General features: G+C 41.0%; 1 protein-coding gene across 3 annotated transcripts in view; it reads right to left on the reverse strand.

Annotated features, from left to right (window-relative positions):
- LOC131054465 (probable protein phosphatase 2C 33) overlaps positions 1 to 21,867 on the reverse strand; it is a 62,737-nt gene extending 40,870 nt beyond the window's left edge. The window contains exons 1-4 of one of the 3 annotated variants that reach the window (XM_057988996.2): positions 21,385 to 21,866; positions 19,959 to 20,143; positions 19,579 to 19,851; positions 18,993 to 19,352 (exon numbers count right to left, since the gene is read on the reverse strand). In XM_057988996.2, the coding sequence (XP_057844979.2) occupies positions 18,993 to 19,352; positions 19,579 to 19,809 (591 nt within the window). In that variant the 5' untranslated portion in view covers positions 19,810 to 19,851; positions 19,959 to 20,143; positions 21,385 to 21,866. Of the gene's footprint in view, positions 1 to 18,992; positions 19,353 to 19,578; positions 19,852 to 19,958 lie in introns of all 3 variants that reach the window. The other 2 variants (XM_059216580.1, XM_059216579.1) reach the window with 2 other exon arrangements.
- Positions 21,868 to 23,628: the final 1,761 nt, after the last annotated feature.

Consider the following 23,628-nt stretch of genomic DNA (forward strand, 5'->3'; position numbering starts at 1 on the left):
GGGAAGATTTCCAACCAGTGCAGGAAAAGATTATTCCTCGCCTCAGGCCCCAGGGTGTTGAAGCGGATTCCTACTTCTACATAGATCCAGGAGGGAGTTGTTCAAGAAGGCAATGTTTATGATTTCCATGGTTGGTATTGTTCTTTGGCCATGCGGAAGTCGGTGTATGATCATGCAAAGAAAGAGTGAATGGAGATGTAGGGATCAATCCAAGAGATACAATCCAAGATCCTTACATATATTGAAGAGCTATTGGGACAAGATGTCCAGGCATCCAGCAGTTTGAATTTGGAAGAGTTGAAAGAGAAGATTAAGTTTTTTTACTTCAAACAGTTGGAATTCATAAGGAAGAATCAGCTAGATGACTTGGTTTCTCTCATGATTCACATCAACAACTTGCAGAAGCTGATGCCAAATTGGGAGAGCATTTTCGATGCTTGCTCAGATGCCTTGGATGTGATCGATTTGCAGCAAGAGGGTCTACCAAGTTTTACGATGGAGGAACTCAACTCAGTCTTAGCTAGATTCATTGAGTATGCAACTAGAGAGAAGGATGTAGGCCAAAATCTTCTAGAAGATTCTCTACTTGATGACTAGGCGTCATCCCATTGGACCTCCTTTTTTATTCCACTTTTTTATGTAAACCCTAATTAGGGCAATGTTGGCATGATCTTGGCCCTTGATTCTAAATGAATCTTGGCCATTCATTTCAGTTTGAGACTCTATATAAGGCCCATTCCTCTCATGCTGCAAGTTTGAATTTAATCATTTAAGTTTGGTGATTTTATTGAGATTTTGAAGCATTGTGTGGTTCTCATACCTCCAAAATTTATATTAGGATTCGTTTTCAAGTATTTTAGATTGAATGAAAGAAATTGTTGAATGCATTTGCATGAAATTCGTTATATCCATACCACTAGCTTCTTGCTGATTGTGAGTTTGCTTTGTGTGGTCAACTGGAATTTAAATCGAACTTAACTTCAATTTGTGCTTGCTCATTGATATCCATCCAATTGATGGTGTTAATGTGGTTTAGTATGAATTTGTACATCTATGAATTACCTTAGATGATTGCACTAAGCTTGTGTTGAGTTGTTCATCGTATGACAAGACCTAGACTAGTTGAATTTCATTGAATCCTTCACTATCTCTCGCATTCTAGGTTTAAGATAGGATTAGATTAGAACTTCTAAGCCCTCATCATTTTGCATGTTATTTGAAAATCTTTGTTAGAATTAGATTGAGAGCTTGCATTGCAAAATCTTAAGTCATTTGAAATCATTGGCAAACCAAATCCATTCATGATAGGTTTGAAATCTCAAGAACAATTGTGTAAGTCCCTTTGTGTAAACAGCAAATTCACATCATACATACACTAAGTCTATTCATGTTATAAAGTCAAGACCTGACTAAAGGAACCTTGGAGTCAAGACCTGACTAAAGGAACCTTGATCACGTAGTTTAGCATCTAAGAGGTCTTTGTTCAAGGCAGAATAGAATACTCAGTATTTTATTCTGTGTTAGAGGTGTCTAAAAAACACATCAACATGTCCCACGCCATGCAGCAGCTGTTAGTGAAAAAAAAAATCAATAACAAATTATATTGTTGATGGTTATCATCTCTGTACATTTTGAACAGCAATGCAATTAAATAAAACAGTCTTACAGGTTTTATATTTCTGGAACTGAGCATTTTATCCTCCTGGAGTTTATGTTTTGATGACATCAGCAAAATAAGGGTTTGAAAATTGTAATCAGCCTCTGTACATGTAGTTTTGGATTGATCTAGTCTCATAAAATCACAAAAATATGATAAATATTGCATGTGTCCTATTGGGAACATCACACTAATTTGACACAAATGGCTACTCAAGTGCAAATAAAGGCCAAATGGTACTATTGGCAGACATAAATTCCAGAGTAAATGTCATTAATAATTCATACTTTAGTATCTAGTTGCATGTTTGTTGTAATTAATCCACTTTTTGGGTGGTTCAAATTTGTACCATTATTAACTGTGTTTTTGTGGACTTGCTCTGGTAGGTTGCAAATTTTATGATCCCGAGATTATGTTAATTTTCCCAATACCAAACTAGTAGCAGATTATACAAGGGTGAATACCATGATGCCTTTTGACTGGGCATAAATAGGTTACTAATAAACTTCTATTGGTGATAGCAGCAACAAAGGACGTGTACATTTTCAAACTAGTGAAATAGATGTGAAGGCTACATTCCTGAGTGGCCAGTTAGACAAAGAAATCTACATGGAGAAACCAGAAGGTTGTGTTAACCTGACAAAGAATATTTGGTTTGCTGGATATAGAACACCATATATGGGTTGTGGCAAACATTTAGAGTTTGCTGTGAGCAAATCAACATGATTCATGTCAGTAAAAATTGGTTCTAATATCTTTGTCAACCGAAAAGATATTTCAATTGCAAACATTGTTCTTAATGCATGGTGATATTATTTTCTTAGAGTGAGAGTCTTTAACTTTTCCAAATGAATATTTTTTCTTAGAGTGAGAGTCTAAACTTTTTAAATGAAGTATTTGCTCATATCTGATAAGAGATGACCGTTCCATATGAAAAATGTCACTCTTTGGGGATTGAAGCATACAAAAACAGAGGTGATAAACAGAAAACTTTCCAGTCAAACAATATTTTTCAATGAAAGCACACAGGTTAGTTGGAACATGTGCACAGCCTAACACCAGATTCCCAAAAGATGCATCGCCAATCGGAAGATGAAGATGGTGATAGAAAAGTAGCAATTATGATCGCAGGTAACGAGCAAGAGTGGAAAACCTTCGTCCAACTACTTATAAAAAGCTAAACTATACACACACTCACAGATGACCTCTGGAGATCAATGTTTTGTTTCCAGCATGCACCTACATATATGAGCCTTGATCTACTTCTTCCCTGTTGTTTCTAGAGATGAGTATCTTCATACTTCACATTAATTTCCTAATTTCACAGATAATCAATTTCAATTATCAATGCCCAGCTATGTGTTTTGATCTTATCAAGGAAGTAAGTAGTAACACATCTCAAAATTCAAATATTAGTTTTGTATTTTTTTTCCTATACTCAAGCTAGTATCCCAATAGCATATTGCATTGGTTTACCATTTTACAATAGGCTATAATATATGCTATGACTGATACTTCTAAAGGGGGCATCATGCAATTTGTTCCTTACCAGGAAGTCATTGATTTTTAAATTTACGCACAAATCTGCCTTCCTTCTGACATTGCATATGCTGAAAATGTGCACAGATTATGGGGCAACAGCTCTTGGTTGACAATCACAAGAATTTTGTATTATTTTGATTTTCTAATAAATTCAGTATCAATTTTAATACCAGATCAAGTTTGTAACTTGCATACTTTTATGATTCTGAGTGGGTTTGAGTTATAGACACATTGAGTTATAGATTTTGGGTAGGAATTTAATCTCTTGGAGAAACAAGAAACGATCACCAGTTTCCTTCTACAAAATACACTTTAACTGGACATTCATCCTGTGAACTGATTCAGGCAAAAAAATGATCAAAGCTGTTGGTATTGTTCAGGCTGATCGGTTGTAGTGGAAATTAATAGCACAAGCCATGCTGAAATTGTAGAGGATCCAACTTGTCTGCATTTATAAGCAAATGTAAATCAATTTCATTGTATTTAAGCCCACCTTTCTAAAATACCCAAGTATGGCAGATGACATAGTCCCCAAGGCACCATTTAAGAACTACGGTGAAACGTTGTTGTTTAACTATCAATGTAGTGCAAGATTTTTGTGTCACTTAAACAGTAGTAGTGTTACCAAAATTCTCAGTTAGTTGAAGATTTTTCCAATTAATTAGGTATTGGTAACTTTGGCATTTTTTCCAAATTTTGGGGAAAATATAACCTTTCAAGTTGCTTATTTTAAAGAGACCCTGGTTGATGAAAAATCAAAATGTTTTAAAATTTTAAAATAGAACATTTTGTGATCAGAGAGTCAATTTTTCTCTGACCATTATTTGGCTAACATTGCAGATGCCAATATTGTTGTGTTTTTTCTCACTATTCGATCCAGGTTAGAAAATTAAGTAGAGAGTTGAGATTCAGACTCAAAGGTCAGTATCGTTACAACCCTGAAAATTTTCTTGATTAAAGCTGAAATAGAGAATTACCTAGGGCTGGCTTACATGAAAATTCTGAGCAAAATATATACATGTAGGCTAAAATCATACATGCATTCACCATTTCCAGTTGTATAAAGGCAGTAAATAGCAGATCCTGCACTAAGGAGCAGAATAAGGCATTTGCTTCCTAAGCAGAAGAGGGCATCTAATGCAGGTACAAATAGCAGTATGATGAATACAGCAGAAAAATGGCAAAAATAGTCATATATTCTGATTTCGGGCAGACAAGCTAGTCTGCAGTTTTATGGTGGTGCAGCCATCAAACTCTTTCACCACAACAGTTAAAACATGGCAAATGCATGTACCTAGCATATATAGGAACCCAATACTGTAATACAAGTCAGGTGCATATTTCAAATGGTAAAAACACCCCAAAACTCGTCCGCTGCACTTTTATTTGGCACAAACCACAGAAAAGTGCCCCTTACCCCCATGCCCCCACAAGGGGCACCGCCCCTTGACCCCATTCAGGGCATTGCCCCCAAACCTCCACAAGAGGCACTGCCCCTTGACCCTGCTAGGGAGCATTGACCCTAGAGCCCCAGGAAGGGTTAAGCCCCTCAACCCCATTGGAGTCTCCACTATCAAATCCCTATTGGTTATTGGGATCTCTTTTGTTATACTAGAAACTTGAGTACAATGAGGAGGTAACGAGTAATTGGAATATAACTCTTGATTGTGCTAACTTCAACGTTATTATTGCACAATTTGCAAAAATCTCTTTAGAGGTTGAACTCGGTTTTGGTCTATGGTATGTATTAAACTCTAATTTGATTTATATATAATGGAAATCCATAAAATGATCTAAAAATTTAGTAATATGTGTTTTTGAAAAATATTTTTAAAAATTTATGTATTTTAAAATGTTTGATAAAATTGCCAAGTTTTTCCCCTTAGCTTTTGTGGAGTCTCAAGTTTTAAAAAATTTTAGGCTTGCTGAGTTATTGCCAAGTCTGACTTTTTCAACCATGGTGCTTACCTAGATCATTTGGTTTGTAGTTTTCAAATTTTTTGAGGGGGCTAAATTTTTTATATGTGGATTTCCTCAAAACCTAGCAAACCATTCTCGTGCCTCTTCAAATAATCTAGAGCATTAGAAAAGTTTGAAAGGAAAAACTAACATCTCACATGTTTACACTTGTGTTTATTAGATTCTAGGTATTTCCAACTCTTTAAAAATTTGGGTAGCGATTTTTGTTTGCCCTCTCGAGTGAATAACTTAAGGCATAAAGAACATAATGCAGAATAATGCCGTAAATATCAGACAAAGTATATCAGATGTTCTATTCAATAATAAGTGTATGTTACAAGTTACATTCCGAGTATAAAAGGCTACCGAGGGGGTGCGAGCGCCAACCGTCGCACCGCAACTACCACCCCTCGGTTGCCAACTAACCAAACAATTACACATAATTAACTAATCTTATTCCCGTGTACAATAATACCGCCAACATCATCCCCCCCAAAAAGAAAAGTCGTCTCCAGGTGACTTACAAAAATGGAGATAATGCAACCTATACGATATACATATCTGAAAAACTAGGGAGGGGGCTGAGGAAGCGTCCCTAAAGCAGAAGGGTGAGATGTCGGTGTCAAGGCCACCAATCAGGCGTGGAGCTCATACACCTGCTGAGTGCGTACAGTCACATCTCGCTCTGCCACTAATACTTTCTCCAAAGCTGTCTTCACCATGTGTGCGGCTTCCAGCAACTCCTTCTCTTTTGTATCCGCTGCCTCTATCGCGCAGACCAACCGAGTCTGCAACAGACTCTTCTCAGCACTGACAGCATTCAACTCCTGCTGCACGTGGCTCCTCACACTCTGCTCAGCCGCCAGACGAGTCTCTACCTCGGCCTTCGCTGCCCGATTCTCAGCCGTCTCTGCACGGGCCACCCCCAGTTGTGCCAACAACTGCGCTCTCTCGGCTGCCCATGAGGCCTGCTGCTTGGCCACCTCCTTCTCCAACGCTACTTGTGCAGCCTCCCTAACTGTAGACTCCTGCTGTGTACACCTCAATGTATAATAGGCATCCCAATAGACCTACTCGATCTCGCGGACAACTGTCGTCACCCGACTCTCCACAATGGGCTGACGCAGCCTCCAAGCCTGGAGCATTTCCTCTGTCTCCGTAGTCGGCCACCCCTGAGACTCAAAGCAGGTAGCAAAGGCTGCCAGGCAGCCCACCCGCATAAACTGTAAGACCTGCTCTAGCTCCACCACCACCTGCTGCAATGCTTGCGTCTAGGCAGCGGCCACCACCCGCCTACCCCTCATCACCATATCAGCCATGTCAGCTAGATAGGTCTCAATATCCTCCCCCGTCTGCGCCGAAGGCTATGAAGTCCCTGGTGGAACGGGCACAACTCTATCCTGCTGTGAAGGTACCTCCTCCGCCACCGAAGGTGTACCATCTCCTGGTGCCTCCCCAGCAAAGGCGACCTCCCCCGCCTCGTTCCCAACCGTGAGTCCATGTGCCTCCCCTGATGAGTCATCCAAGTCGACTACCTCTGCTCTAGTCTCTCGACACGTTGAGAATACAACAGCTCCCTCTGATTGTGCCAGTGTCATCTGAAACCGCTATGTGAGCCAGCTCTGCATAGCCACGAGGTCGGCACGCATCTCCGTGTCCAGGGGATGGGTCGCTGTCGTCGGCTCCTCCAACAAGGAAGCAGAAACAGTCACTACTGCGTCACTACCCACGACGTCCAACCACACCTGAGGCTCGGTATCCACCACCTCCACCTTCGTCAGCCCCTGCTCCTCAGCGACCACTACCCGATGCAGCAACTCCTCCGTCCCTGACTCTGCCATGTCCTCGGTAAGTGCCGCCGTGGTTGGGCCCGGTGATGCTCCCTGGTGCTCGTGCTGGAGGGAACCAAGTGTAACAGGCGTATGGCTCTGCTCGAAGGCCGGAATACAGGTGTCGCCCACTCTAGATGAAGGCACAGGCGTGCCCATCGGTAACAGGGGTGGAGCAAACAGGACTCGTACAGGCTCTTCCGTCGCCTGGCTGCTATCGTCGTCCTCATCTTCCGCCTCTGAATCCTCCGCGCTGCTGGAATCCCTCCCGTTGTCAGGCTCCCTTGAGGCCGAGGCCATATCTATTGCTCGTTTCCGCTTCGCGGAAGAGTGCCCAATGTCCAAGTGCCTCCAATACATTATTGGAGGCTCTCCTGCTGTCAATGGTCCCTGCGGCCGTACCTCCAACTCGTCCTCCGGCACTGCTTCCCGCGTGGCCTCCAGGAATAACCCTTCAGCGTAGTGAGGCATATAGAATGTGCGATGCTAGAGCGTCAAAAACTCATACATGCGCTCTGCAAGTAACGCGGCCCAATCATACACGATGCCATTCATCAACCCGTTTATCAACATAATCTGAGGGAGGGTGATGTCCAACGTCCTACCCGACCCTGTCAATCTACTCTTGATGACATCCATAATGCATCTCCAGTGGCCCTCCGCAACAAAAGTCTTACGGATTCCGCGACCCTTCGTGGCACTAGCCACGCTGTCCAACTCTGCTGTCGTCAAGTTCCGGGAGATTAATTTAATCCATCGCTCCTTCTCCCGCATCATCTTTTTGGCCTTCAAGTCTATTTTCTTGCCCTGGCTGCCTGGAATGTCGAATACCCTCGTGAAATCCCCTGCTTTGAAGGATATAGTAACATCCCTCCGGAGGTATTCAAACGTGCTAGTGCATGTGTGCCTGCCGAAGGTGTCCACCATGAAACGTAGGGCACCCTCGTACTCCCGGATAGGGAACACGGGCATCCGAACAGCCCACTCTACTTGTGCCTTACGGAGGTTTTGCTTCACCAGGTCATTGTCGGGGGTGTCCTGCCACCATTTCCGGCATTCCGATCCATTCAGGCCTTCAAAAGTGATATTCTGTGGCATCACTATGTTTTTCGCACTTATGGCAGCCTGTGGTGCCTTCTGTTTTTGCTTTTGTCGGGTGCTGGCATCCATGGTGTTGCCTGCAACACGTACTCCTGACGCTAAAATCCTGATATTGCTATCCCTATCCCTCTGGCTGCTACTGGAAGAAACGTGCAGCTGTTTTTTCCAACTTCTCTTCCCTGCTGAATCCATTAATCGCTGTATAACTGATTGCCTGTTAAAATACACCTTCATAACGGCCCTCTTCTTTTGTGTATGGTTGTTGCTGTGCGGCTGGGCTGTCTTCGTGCGTGACTGCGTGGTGTCCGTTTTATACTGGTGCGGCGTGTTTCTTTTTCCCTGCTGTGTGGCATGCTTTTTTTCCTTGCTATGCATTGCGCGGGGGTTTTATGTTTCCTTGTTTGCCTCGCGCGGGGGTTTTAAGTGCAGTGCGTGTGGTGTGCGATGACCACCTTCGGTGGCTTCCACCGCCGGTGGCCCCACCGTCGGTGTGACCACCGCACGGTGATGCCACCTTCAGTGGTCCCACCGTACGGTGGCCACTTTCCTTTTTTTTTTTTTTTTTTTTTTTTAATAATTTTTTCCAATTTTTAGCGGACTGACTGACTAGAGGGTTCCGGTTCCCTCCGTTCGTGATAGACCTTTAATTTCGACCCATTGACTGCGTCTGGTATCTCCTTCCCGTCCAGCGTCCACAACTTAATTGCCCCGTTCGTATTGACCTCGCGTATCCGGAAGGGCCCTAACCATCGGACTTTGAATTTCCCAGGTTTAATTTCGTTCTTCCCGTTGAATTTCAAAACTAGCTGTCCGGGAGTAAACTTCATTCGCCGGAGATGCTTGTCGTGCCAAACCTTCCGTCTTTGCTGGGCTGTCTCTGTCGCCCATTGAACCATCATCCTTCGTTCGTCCAATTTGTTCAAAGCATACAATCTCTCCCTCAGGCTTTCCATGTCGCCAAGTCGATTATCGATGGCAATCCGTAGACTCGGCACCATGAATTCAACTGGCACCACGGCTTCTTGCCCATACATTAGCTAGAAGGGAGTTTGTCCAGTAGTTACCTTGTAAGTTGTTCGGTATGCCCAGAGTACTGACGGTAGGCACTCCTCCCAGTCATCCTTCTCCACTCCGCAAGACTTATATATCACCGACATTATTATTTTATTGGTCACCTCGGCCTGCCCGTTCGCCCGTGGATAGTAGGGGCTTGATAAGGAGTGGAAGATTTTAAACTCTGTTGTCAGCAATCAGATTATGTGATTTATAAAATGGCCTCCTTTGTCACTCGTCAGTTGGATTGGAATCCCATACCGCGTAATGATGTGTTCATAGATGAATTTTGCTGTATTGACCACCGAATTGTCGGGTAAGGCCCGTGCCTCCACCCACTTGGTCAAGTATTATGTTGCCACTACAATGTATCTGCATCATCGGGCTCTACTTGGTTTTAATGGTCCGACGAAATCCAATCCCCATCTCTCAAACAATTCCTGGGCATTTGATGGGTTGAGGGGCATAAAATCCCTTTTTAATGGTCGTCCGACCCGTTGGCATGTATCACAGCTTGTTACCCACTCCCTGACGTCATTATGTAGTGTCGGCCACCACAGTCTTGCCAACAGAACTTTCCTCGCCGTGGTGTCGGGCCCCATGTGTCCACCTACGGGGCCTTCATGTGCTTCCCTTAAGACGCCCGAAATTTCCTCTTCTAGGACGCATCGCTGTAGGATCTGATCGGGCCCCATTTTATACAATAGGCCATTAATGAGTTGGAATGTCCTACTCCTCAGTACCAGTTTCCTTCTTTCTCCTGGTGGCATCTCCCTCGGGAACCGTGATGTCGACAAATATTCCCCCACGCTTGCGTACCAGGCGGGGAGAACCGCGATGCGAAATAAGTGAGCGCCTGGAAAATCTTCGTTCACTCCTTCGACTGGTTCTCCTGACTGGATTCTCGACAGCTGGTCGGCTATCACATGGCTCTTCCCAGGTCTTACTATAATGTTGAATGTGAATTCCTGCAACAATAGCAGCCATCGGCTGATTCGTCCTTGGATAATTGGCTTGTTTACCAGATACATTAAAGCCTGGTGGTCCACATAAAATGTGAACGGGGTGGCGAGCAAGTAATGTCGAAATTTCTGGACTAAGTAAACCATCCCGAGGGCTTCCCTTTCTGTGGTGCTATAATTTTTCTCTGCCTTCGACAGGAGTCTGCTTGCAAAGTAGACCGGGTGATCTAGCCCGTGGTCGCCAACCTGCGCCAGTGTGGCCCCTATGGCAAAGTTGGATGCGTCAACGTGTACGTGGAACTCTTTGTCCCAGTCAGGGTATGTTAGGATTGGCGCACCCACCAACCGTGACTTCAGTTCTTGGAAGGCCTCCTCCTGAGTCGTCCCCCATATATATCGTTCACCTTTCCTTGTCAGCTTGTCCAAAGGGCAGGATACTCGAGCAAAATTTTTGATAAATCGCCTGTAATACCCTATGTGTCCTAGGAAGGATTTGACTCCCGTGACATCTGTGGGTGCCTCCATTTCTACTATCACCCGAATCTTGTCTAGGTCAGTCTTGAGTCCAACCTTACACACTATGTGTCCTAACAGCTTCCCTTGAGGCACCATGAATCTGCATTTTTTGGGGTTGAGTGCTAGGCGATCTCGCCTGCATCTCTCCATGCATTCGCCTAGTGCAGCCAAATGTGTATCTTGGTTACTGTAGATGGACCAGTCATCCAGGAATGCCCTGAAGTTCCCTATTGACATCTTTTCAAATATGTGAAGGATTATCCATTGAAAGGTCGCTGGTGCGTTGCATAATCCGAACAACATTCGATTATAGGCATACACGCCATCCTCCACTATGAAGGTGGTTTTTAATTTGTCTTCTTCAACGATGGATATCTAGTTATACCCAGAAAATCCATCCATGAATGAATAAATTTCATGACCGGCCACTTCTTCCAAGATGCTATCCGTAAATGGTATTGGGAACGGGTCTTTTATGGTGACCGCGTTAAGGCATCTGAAATCCACGCAGATTCGTATCTGGTTTGCCTCCTTTTTAAGGGATATCACTATGGGCGATACCCACTCGCTGGTTTGCACTTTAAAGATAATCTCGGCTTCGAGCATACATTCAATTTCATCATTCACTCTTGCCGCGTAGTTTTTATTCATTCTGTATGGCCTCTTCCGTACAGGTACGGCCCCAGGTACGAGTGAAATTTTGTGTACGCACAGTTCTGGCAGCACCCCTTTGAGGTCCTTATACATCCAAGCGAATACGTCCTTGTATTCCATGAATATTTTAAACGTAGCGGCTTTCAGGACTAGGTTCCAATCGTCGCCAACCAGGATGTTTCTTGGCTCTGCTTTTGTGCCGAGGTTTGTAGGTTTTACAGATTCTTCGTACCGGATTGGTTTTGTCATGTCAAACCTGTGTGCTGGTACTTCGTTGACCGGGGCATCCCCTTCGGTGTATTCCCCGTACGCTGGCGGAAATTCGTTCTCATCCCGATCCTCATCTACCTGCAACATGTTACACCCATACAGCAACTCGTAGTCCTCCATTTGCCAGTGGAAAAGCCCATTAAGGGAATCGGTCTCGTCCTCAGAACATTCTTGGATTCCGAGAACGCCTTCCTCGTTCAGTTCCCTTCCGTACTTTCCTCCGTCAACTCCGCCTTCGTCGTCCGATTCCGACTCTGACGCAAGTTCTTCGTTCACAAGTTGTGTTTTCAGGTCGATAATAAATTTTCTCCCGGCTTTCTCCATTGACAACGTGTTACGTTTCCAGTTGTGATTCACTCTGGCTGCCACCAACCACCCTCTACCCAGAATGGCGTCGTATCCTTTCTTGGCTAGCGGAATCACCATGAAGTCGAGGACAAATGGTTGTGTCCCGATGGTCACTTGTTGCGCCATGAGCGTTCCAAGGGGTTTGATACCATGTTGATCCGCTCCCAGTAAGTTAAAGGTTGACGGCCATAGTGTTGGTTTGCCAAGCTACTTCTAGGTTTCTTTCGGGAGCACATTCACTCCGGACCCGCCGTCGACAATAGTGTCAATCAGAATAGTTCCCAGTATTCCCATTTCTACCACCGTCGGGTGCCGGCCATTGTATAGTGTTAGGACCAATGGGTTTGTAGGTGTTCTGCCGGAACCATCCGTATTCCGGGTTGCCTGATTGTGCGGGGTTACTTGGACCGTACGTAGGAGTGTCGTACATAATTGCGGCATCGTTTCCAGGAGGTCCTTCATTTTCACCGACACTTCAATATGCAGCATTTGCTTCAGGATATTTTCCTCCGCCTCAGATCGAGAAGTACTTACCGCTTCCTGCGTGCTCCTTTGTGCCAACATTTCCTTCACCGCCAACATTTCCTTCGCCACTTCAGCCTTGGCCTCCAGCGCCCGCTGCTTCTCCGTGCGAGGGTCCGGGTATGTGGCCTTCTTTCCTGTGCCCGTGTGATTGCCAATACCCGTTCTTTCGTCCTGTCGATGTTGAGTAGGTTCACTCCAGACTTTGGGCAAGTTCCATCATCGTGGTCTCCAGGCCCACACCATTTGCATAGTTTTTGTGGAGTTTCTTCTGAGGTGCATTCTCTTGCCAATTGGCCCCATTGATTGCAGGCTCGGCACTGGATCATTGGTCGTCCCTTTGCATCATATTGGATTCGGCTCCTATTATTATTATTGGTCCTCCCCCCTCGCCGGTTGTTCCGGTATCCGCCAGATGATGCATTATTGTTGGCGGTTTGCAAAGTTCCGACGGTCGGCTGCTCGTGTGAAGAACTTGTTGGTTCCTGGTTTTCATATTGTAGGGACATTCCTTTGTCAAATGTCCCGCAATTTGACAAATGTCGCAGAAAGCCTTCTTGGGGCAAGACCCCTTGGTGTGTCCGTCACTCCTACAGTCGGTACACCACACGTCATTTTCTTTCGTCTTACTTGTACTCCCTTTCATGGCTTTGAATTCTTTCAACATTCGTTCCATGTCCTTTTGGAGAGCATGCACCTTTTTACTCGATTCGCCACCGCTGCTGCTTTCCCCGTCAAAATCTTCATCATCGTCAGATGAATATTTATTACTTTTCTTCTCCCTTGATGTTTTGTATTCGCTCTCTAAGTCCATCGCCCTATTATAGGCGTCGTCATATGACGTCGGGGGTACAATTTTCATTTTTTTTCGTAGGGAGGATTTCAATCCTTCAACGAACCATCATTTTTTCAAGCCCTCAGCCGGTTGGCTTTCCATTTTACCCAACAGTTCCTTCAGTCTCCTGCTGTATGCCCGTACTGTCTCCTTGGTACCTTGTTTGGTACTGTATATCTCTATTACAATTTCTTGTCATCACGGAGCAACCGAAACTCCTCCGTGAATTCCTTCTGTAGGTTGGCCCACGTGGCCACTTTTTGCTTATCTACATCGGAGTACCAATCTATGGCAACTCCACGTAGCATGGCTAGGAACTGCTATACCCAGTCATTATGGTCTGTCACTCCGTTGGTAGACCAAATGGTTTCACATGTACGGCAGTGCCGTAAGGGGTCTTCCTTGCCGTCCCCTGTGAACTTTGGCAATTTTTGTTTACTCGCCATCCCTGGTCGTCTTCTTGGGGGTGGTTGTGTCTGTGTCTGTGGCCTTGCGCTGCTTCCTCTGGTGGCGTTGGTGGTGTGTCCTGCGTGGACGACTGGAGGTACGGTGTTTTGCCTGTCGTGTGTGACACCTACACCCGTACAGTTGCCCTCCCCTTTGCTCTCACACGCGCCCACTCCTGCTTCCCGTTGGTGATCTTCACTCCGTGGCGTAAGGGATAAGTTTCTAAACTGATCCTGAGTCTCCTCGACTAGATTTCGTCGTAACCTTGTTTCTTCTAGAAACTCTTCGTGGCTCTGCATCCTACGATGATCTAGCGACGCGTAGAAATTTCCGTCAGGCTCTGCACCCTCCGTGACACCTCCTTGGTTCCCCTCGGCCCCCCCTTCGGCAGGTCGTCCTTCAGCAAGTTGCCTCAGCCTCCGTCTACGTTCTACTTGCTGCTCCAGAATCAAGGCCCTCTGCGTGGCCTCCCACTCATTCAATTCTGGTTTTTTATTTCTATCTTTATTCAATAGGTTTGGCATTAATTGTCGCACATTCCCATAACTCACAATACATAAATCAAAACATGTCTTTATTAATTCATCTGCTCAAATACAACTCGTGTCAATGACACTTTTATTTGAAAATAAGAAGTTCAAGGTTCAATTCCCTCCTGGCCTGGCGCCATCTCGTTCCGTTTCCCATCGACTGTTCTCTTCATAGCGTTGCAGGATTTGTTGTTGTCGCTCTTCCTGGGCAATCTCCTCCAGGCAGGCCTGTTGTGCCAGCAATGCCTGTGCAAGCAACCGGGGGAGGTGGTTCATCAACCGGTTTACTGCCGGGCTAACCTCCAGCGCTGTCCACACGGCACTTGGTGGGATTTTTGCCTCCGCTGCCTCTCGTCGGACGTAGGTCTGAATGGCTACCTGGAGCAAAATTGAAAATTCTCGCATTGCCGTGTCTTCTCCTGTGTAAAGTTTTGTTCGCGCGTCGTCGACCTCTGGGTTTATTTCACCAACGGGTAGGCCCATTGTGTCTGTGCGCCATCCGTGTCTTCCATTCCCGAGTACGTTTGTTTGCCCTCTCGGGTGAATAACTTAAGGCATAAAGAACATAATGCAGAATAATGCCCTAAATATCAGACAAAGTATATCAGATGTTCTATTCAATAATAACTGTATGTTACAAGTTACACTCCGAGTATAAAAGGGTACCGAGGGGGTGCGAGCGTCAACCGTTGCACCACAACTACCACCCCTCAGTTGCCAACTAACCAAACAATTACACATAATTAACTAATCTTATTCCCGTGTACAATAATGCCGCCAACAATTTTTATTGTCTCATTGTATCTAGAAGGCTCAAAAAGTCAAGTTTGGAAACCCAATTTACAACAAAGAGTTTAAGCATGGTGTCAAGGAATCAACTATTTTTCACAGCAATTTTGTGCCAAATAGACCCTGCCATTGCGTCTAGGAGGTGTCGAAATCCCTATTTCCTTTGTTGGATGTTATTTATTCCTCTACATATTTAGTTTAGCTTGATGTGTTGTATTGAGTGAATCAAATAAGGGTAGTTGGAGTTACTTTCCTTATTGGTTGATCTTGCCTCCCCTCTTTCCTATATATTTATCCACTCATGTAGCTTGTTATTCATTTATGCTATTGTGAGCTCTTATAATGCTATTTTGCTTTTTGAGCATTTGATTCTCTTGTGGGAACCAATCGATTTTGTTATTTTGATTTCATATCATTGTTAGAATAGTTTTAATTGACCTAGTTTCTTGCATTAGACTTTTGGGTAGCTTCTATTTATTTATAATCTAACATGATATCAAAGCTTATTGTGCTAGTCTGGATCATTTGGTTTCTAGTTTTGAGAGATTTGAGGGGGCTAAAAATTTTGTATGTAGATTTGCTCAAAACCCAATATACTCTTCTCTTGCCTCTTCAATGATCTAGATAATTAGAAAAGTTTGACAGGAAAAACTAAAATCTCTTGGGTTTACATTTGGGTTTTCTGGATTTTGGGTATTTGCAACTTTTTGAAAATTTGGGGAGCAAGTTTTACTATCCCATTGTATCCAAGAGGCTCAAGAAAGTCAAGTTTGGCTTTGATTTTTCCAAAATATGAGTTCAAGAAAGCCAATTTACAACAAAGGGTTTATACATTGTCCCAAGTGACAGTGATTTTTTGAGGAATTTTTTAGCCAAATAGTCCTTCCCATTGCATCCGAAAGATGTCAAACACCTATTTCCTCAGTTGGATATGATTTATTTTGCTACATTTTTATTTAGCTTGCTAATTTGTATTAACTAAATCAAATAAGGGTAGTTGGAGTTACTTTTCTCATTGGTTGGTCTTGCCTCCCCTCTTTCCTATATATGTATGATTGTATCTACTCCTCTGGCTTGTTATTCATTCATTCTATTGTGAGCTCTTGTCGTGCTATTTTGCTAATTGACAATTTGCATTATCTTTTGGGAACTAATCTATTTTGTTATTTTGATTTTGTATCATTGCTAGAATAGTTGAAGAATTCAGAAGTACCCTTCTTTTTGCTTTGTAATCAAATGTGATGCATTAGGATTTAGTCTAGGTGCAATACTATCACAAGGAAATAGGGAGAAGCACATGTCCATGCATAGTAAGGAGATGATGGCCATCCTACACAATGCCACATCGTGGATAAATGACATAAATTTCTCCTTGGGCATAATTGGTTGATCAAGACTAACCATCTTACTTTAAAAAATCTTTTGTCATAGGGAACTCTTAGAAAGGATCAATAGAAATGGATTGATTGATTGCAAAAGTATTATGTTCAGATATTGAATGAGAAGGGAAAAGACAATGTTGTTGTAGATGCTTTGTCACATCAAAATGGAACACCTTTTGTAATGTTCCCCACTAGGCAACCTTAGGAAATAGATGAAATCTCAAATAATGTGCAAGATGAAATGATAAGCAAACATCAATGCCCAATTGTAGATGCCAAAAAGTGACTGAAAATAATGGTGATTAGCAGATCTAAACATTTATTAGCTGATAAAAATATGTAACCCTTGTATGCAACCTTACAATTAATTATAAATGACATTGCAACAGCAGAAATAAAAAATATAACAGAAACGAGGGGCTGTTTACAGCCAACAACAATGTCCAGGTAATGAAACAATTTATGATCAGCTCAAATGCCAACAAAAAATGATGTTATTCCACTTACAAACGAGAAGATCCAACTCTGTCTGGCTGTAACATGACCCAATCAATGAATTTCAACAAGGGTGTTGTGTATGGCAGCCTAAATGATGTGAAATCAGATTGTAATAAATGCAGGTCTGAGAGAACAACTGTTGTATGGCTAGTGCTAGGACTAAACAATGGCTCCAAAATGGTGCAACAGCTGTTGGAACAATGTTAGATGGTTGGAAACTCCTCTGGCAAGGCTGAAAACTCTGAACTCTCCAAAATACTGCAAACCTAGGACTGATTTGACTTACACAAACATTCACTTTAAACCCTAGGTGCATTCCAAGGGTGGATGAAAATTTTCACAAAAGGCTGAAACAGCCATTTAGAGGGCTAAAAATGATGTCGACAATGGCTGAAAACCTCGAAGAGCAGCTGGTCCAAGGGTTGGAATATCCACAAACAGAAAATAAAAATAGTTCTAACCCTCCAAAAGCTGAAATGTCCAATAAATCACTGAAGTGACAACAGGTGAACTTGAAAACTTGGCCAAAAAGGCTAATTTGATGATGCGGTACAATTTGCTTACCAAAAATGAATCGAACAACTACAATCAATAAGCCCATATGCAATCCTTGACTAGAACTGCCTCAAAAAATATGAGGATTTTTGTCTCCAAATCCAAATATTGAAAACCAAGTGGGTTTTCATCCTTTGGATCTCCAACAACCAAGGGCTTCCATCCTTGAATGCTTCAATCACCAAAATGGAACAAATAATGAAAGGACAAAATCAAATGATTTGCTTTGAGCTTTGACCTCTCTTAAGTATTTTAAAAAACTTTAAAATTACATTCAAAAGCCCTTTTTGAATTACATATCAAATAAAGTCTTAAGAACATTTATTTATTTCAATCTTAAATAGGCCTTATTAAGTTGTCCAATTGAAAATAAAGTGATTCGGCCCAACTTAAAATATTTTTAATTATTTTACATATAAAATGGGGACATGACAGCTATGTTAAATGTTGGCTCTATAAGCCAACTCACTTGGTTTGTAGAGCTCCTTCAAGACTACAAGAGTGACATTGTTACTACTCAACTCATACAAGATATTGCAAAAAAGAAGAGAGGAAAGGCTCAAGTGATCAAGAACATCACATTCTCCTAAGTTCGTATATAAGACCAAAAGAGATTGAAACTTATGCAGAAGGAACTTGAACATAGGCATTCATCACCCATTTCAAGGGAAGTGGATTTTCAATAACCAAAGTAACCAAATACATCCATGCCCCTCCCTGGGCACGAATACTTCCATATCCGATACGGATATCGGATATGGCTCGGATACACATCGGATTCTGTATCCACACATGCCCAAAAAACTCTGATTTTCCAGCCATGTTGGAATGCCATGTGATTTGATTTTTACCGTGTTGGAGAAGTGTATATTATTTCAGCCTTGTTGAACAGTTAATGAAATACATTTTTATTTTTGCATTTGTTTATTACTGTCCACATGGTTTAGATTTGCTCCCCGTCTCTCAAAATTTCCAAGTTTTATTTCTACAAGTTTGTTATAGAGAAATGGAAGAATTGGATTCAGTTATTCACGAGATCCTATCACATTACGTATCAAAAAACTTCCTATCCTGCAATCCACTAGTAACAAAGTAAGAATTTAGGAAAGTACTAAAAGATACAGCCCTAATTAAACATTAAGAAAATTATCATGAAATGTACAACCTATAAATGTATGCATGCAGCAAAAACACATGAAACATGTCTTTTTTCTAACTTTATAAATTTGGTAACAGAACGTGCCCTGATTTGAACATAGAAGAAGTCTCAAATAATGACTGCACAAGCTGAAATTGTGTCATGTCTCTTTCCCACACACATGCTCTCATGTGACACAACACCAGCCACTTGCTTCTAAACAATGTAAAGGAAATAAATAACACTTTGTCATAGCAAAAACAATCCTTGCACAAAACCAATTGCCAACCAATCACTGTGTTTTTAATGCTAAATGAAACCACATCATGTGCATTAGGGATACAAACACATTAAATGATACATAAAAAGATTCAAGCTATCATAATAGAACAAAATTTTCTATACCTGTTTAATAACAGTTACAGCTGTTGTCCCGCTGCAAGAGCAGTTCAAAATAGGATGCCATTGGAGTGCCTCATCCATCACTTCAAAAGCTCTTAGATGTGACTCTTTCCACATGGAATACATCCGAGACTTATCCTTGTCCAAATCTGAATCATCTTTCACATTGCTTTCTGTTAATTCACTAGAGTCCGTGGATTGGTTTCCATTTGAAGAACTAGAGTCAGCTGCAATCTGCTCTTGCCATTGATCTATTATTGTTGAAGGTAAAGAGTCCCTTACTCTTCTGGCAACTAAATGTCCATGTGGACCATGGCCGTCAAAAACACCACAAAAGACTGTATCTTCCTGGTTCCCAAAATCCTGTAATTGAAATTTATACACATAATTACAAATTAGAAATGTTCTAATTCATCATGTCCTGCATATTAAGAAGAATCACTATGATTGATGATTATTCTTTGAACCATACACCTTTGGATATTCATTAGGAGAGTGAGCTATTCTATTTGATTCTATTGCTTGCATGAGAACAATATTTTGAATTTCCAATCAAGAATACAAAGAAATTAATTTTTTTGAAAAATACCTCCCAAACCAGCATACAATCCTGATTTATTCCCTTCTTTCCTTGCTGAGAGTAGATTGATGCATTAGCCGTTGATCCATTCACACATATTCTGCCTGGAAGGCACGCTAGCTGCTCATCTTTCCTTTTCTCTATTTCTAAAACTTTAATATCTTCTTCTTCCAGAGGCCTCTCCCTTGACTTTGGCAAGGGATCACCACATCCTTCACAGATAGACATGCAGATACCCATAGCAATGGCCAAAGAAAAGTTTCCAAATTAATCCACTGTGACCTAGACCACAACAAATAATTTGCGTTTTCAACTTTTGGGGAGTAATTCTACTCAAACAGTGATATATATAACATTGATGCAAAAATACTTCCCAATGACAATCTGACCTCACACTGATGAGACTGTTGGAATTTCACCGTTGGCAGGGCTGGGGTGATACCTCCTCTGATTTGGTGCAATCTACGGTCACCCAAAAAGCCTTTCACAGCCACAGTCTTGTATTCTCTGTTGGATAACTCCAACAGCCAAGCTTGATCTAAGGTGGCTAATAATCCAAAGTTTGGTTTGAGCCCTGAGACTCAACATTTCAAAATAAATAATATTGAATTTCACACCCAATGCAAAGCATGGTTTGAACCCTGAGACTCACCAGTTCAAAAAAGGTAAAATTGAATTTCACACCCAATCAAACAAAACTGGCTTACTAGAATGAAACATGACTGTTTTAGTATTATAACACTAGATTCAGCGAGTCATAAACCTGGAAAAAGATAGTTTTTGAGTTTCTGTGAGCTAAAGTTCATATTTATTAAGGTTTTCAAGTCAAATTACAAAGAATAAAGCATTGCGTGTGGTTTTATAGATCCCTATGCAAAGGAAATCCTTCTTACTTCATTGTTCCCGCAGTTATTTATTCAAATGAGGTTCGTAATCAGCTCTCTCACAGACACAAAACTTCAAAAGTTATAGGAGATAAAGACAGACGAAGGGAATTCTAAAAAATATACGACAATATCTTGACATGGCCGATGCCTCTAGCATTGCAATTTATTGCATCAAGGCTCACGAGAACAATAAATTTAAAGTGTCGCATATAAAATCTTATGGAAAAATCAGAATACGTCGACATTTCGGCGATTAAATTCTAGAAAATGCATTGACTCTAATACGAGGGTCTGTTGCGTGGCAGAATGATTAAAATATTAAAAAAAATTCAAGCGTTAAGTAACATTTTCAGCCGAAGGCAGCAGAAAATTTACATTTCAAACATTGAAATTTCCGAAAATAAAAGGAAATGTTGTTGTACGACGATTTCATCGATTAAAGTGTAGAAATTTGTACCTTGTCTTTAGTATTAAGCCTTAGAATAACATCGTGCGCCGAAGCCATTAAAAAAATTTACACTTCTCGACTAAAATTTTACGAAAAAGTTAAAAAACCTTAGGATGAGCATTTTGCCGATCAAGTCAGACACTTCTCATCATTAACTTCCAAATTCTCGGTGGACGAAGAAGAGCACAACATTTAAACAAAATCTTCGGGAAAAAAAAAACTATTAAAATTTGAGTGATCAAATAATGATTAGAAAATCGAATAATAGAATATACGGATGGTTTGATCCTTTAAACAAAACCTTTGGGAAACCAAAAATTATCAGAAACTCGAATAATGGAATATACACAGGTGGTTCGATCCTTTAGCAAAATCTTTGGGAAAAAATATTAACTATTAAGATCTGAGCGGTGAAATAATTACCAGAAAATTGAAAAACAGAATATACAGATGTTTTGATTCGTAAAAATTTGGAAGTACCTCAAAGTTTCTACGCGAACGACTCCGCAAAGATTATCGCACAATAAACGTACCTCAACACCAATCCTCTTGAACGAGCGCGTGGAACTATAAACGATTTTTTATCTGCAGTGATTTGAAGTTGCCACCGCAAAATTTGCAGTGTACAGACCTCACTTCACACATTTCCACACCGAGACAAACAAAATTATACCCTGAACAGAAAAATACAAGAATTTTTTCAAAAGCTGCACCTGCAATCCTTCAGTGATGATTCGGATTTGGTTTTCGTGACTTGATTTGACACTGTTGCTGTTTTTCAGAATTTCCTCCACGTTTTGATTTGCTTAGCTGGAAATAAACAGCAAATATCAACCACACTTTATTTTTGTAGACGTGGAGATTTTCTATAGGTTGGAAGCAGGAAGACGAGATGTTGAACTAGTGTTCAAGTCAAATTTCGAACTCGTGACGTTGGACTGCTACTCACACCGACCATTTTGCCGCCCCACGTCAAACCCTCCTTCACCAACCCCAACCCACGCCCTGATTAACGAAAATGGTAAACCTGCAATTCTCCTGTTTTACTTGACAGGACGTTTCTAGATTAGAATGTATTTCATAGTCTCAAATCATATCCGTACGGAATGGTCTGCATTCCCTCCAAGGGCTCCGGAATGAATCTGCACCGTACAGTTCCTTGTTATTTAATTACGCGTGTACTAAATGGCGTCTAGTGTGCTGTCCTTGCAGTCTTGTCTTTGCTGAAAACATCTACTTCATAATTATATTATATGTACACACGGACTCATAATTTATAATAAAAATATTGGAGTTTGGAATCCGGATATTACCCGTTGTTCTATATTTTTTTTATTGAAAAAGTATCACTGACGTTTAATCATGCTAACAAGAGACGCATAGTGTCATGTTCGTGTCGAGAGTTAGAAAATTGGAAAGTATAAGAAAAACGAAAAAGTAGAGGATTGGTGGGTAGATGGATGTTGTTCTTGATTGACATGAAGTAAAAGATAATAGGTGGTGTTTGGTGAACGTAGTGTATTTTGTTGGGGAGGTAAACAAATAAAAGGAAATGAAGTGTGATTATGGATGAAAAAAGAGGAAAAATGTAAATGATAGTCTTTGAATTGCCTACTTAACACATTTAATGAAAATTGTATACAATTTGTGTCATGCTGTGAACAATACTAATTTGAAAAAATGAGCAAAGTTTGTAGAAAGATTAGTCTATTTGCACTATGATGAGAATATTTCTAGTTGTTATACTACTTATTGCAAAAAAAAAATATGATTTTAAATAAATAAATATAATTTTAAACTTTACATATTGCCAAAAAATAAATTCAAACTTATACTAGAAAGCTCCATAATTATGTAATAAAAATAATTCTAAAATCACCAAAAAATTATTTATATATTGTTCCTAAATCTTTAAAAAAATTAAATCTCTTTAAATGAGCTTGTTTGAAATCAATTTCTCATTTACCTTTGGTTTTTCTCAAGTACAATGAAATGTGACATCATGTGAAAATAGTAAATATCCGATGAAAAATAATAAAACCATTAAACAAATAATTCTCAGATATTTCAATGCAAAGAAACCCATTCAGGCATAGAGCCATTTTAAAAAGAATAAATCCATAAATGTCATTCGTATGCAAGGTTATGCTCGTCTATCATACACAAAGAAGTTGAAATATTTGAAAACCGAAATATGTCAAAATTAAGTTCATTTTATTAAAAAAAACGTTCTTTTTTTAAAACTTGTGGATCCATTTGGCTTGCACTTATCATTAGTATACATAAAAGAAACATTATAGAGGAAATGCGTATAACTTGTCATAAAAAAATTACTTATGTCTCTTCAGAAAGACATGTTCTGTAATCATATAACATGTGTGAAAATTGAAACTTTAAGTGAGTTAGCTATCTAATATTAAATTTGTAAGTTAAAGTGATTATATCATTTTTAGTAAGGAGATTCATATTTAAAAAATTTAATGTATGCAATTATTTAAATATTTATGGGTGGGCATAAAGTTCACATCTTGCATATTTGTTGTCAAGGTTGTTTTAGGTGGGGCCAAGCCACCATATTTTGATTAAAGGGACCCAAAATATTTTTCATTTCCATATCTATTAATTTCTCTTAGTTGTCAACTGGAGGTGTTTCCACGTCTGGACATGTGGGAAGTCTGGACATACAAGAGTCTAGCTCAAAGAAATTTGTTAAGAAAAGAATTT

Source organism: Cryptomeria japonica, chromosome 2 (genome assembly GCF_030272615.1).
Source record: "Cryptomeria japonica chromosome 2, Sugi_1.0, whole genome shotgun sequence".
Lineage (NCBI taxonomy): Eukaryota > Viridiplantae > Streptophyta > Pinopsida > Cupressales > Cupressaceae > Cryptomeria > Cryptomeria japonica.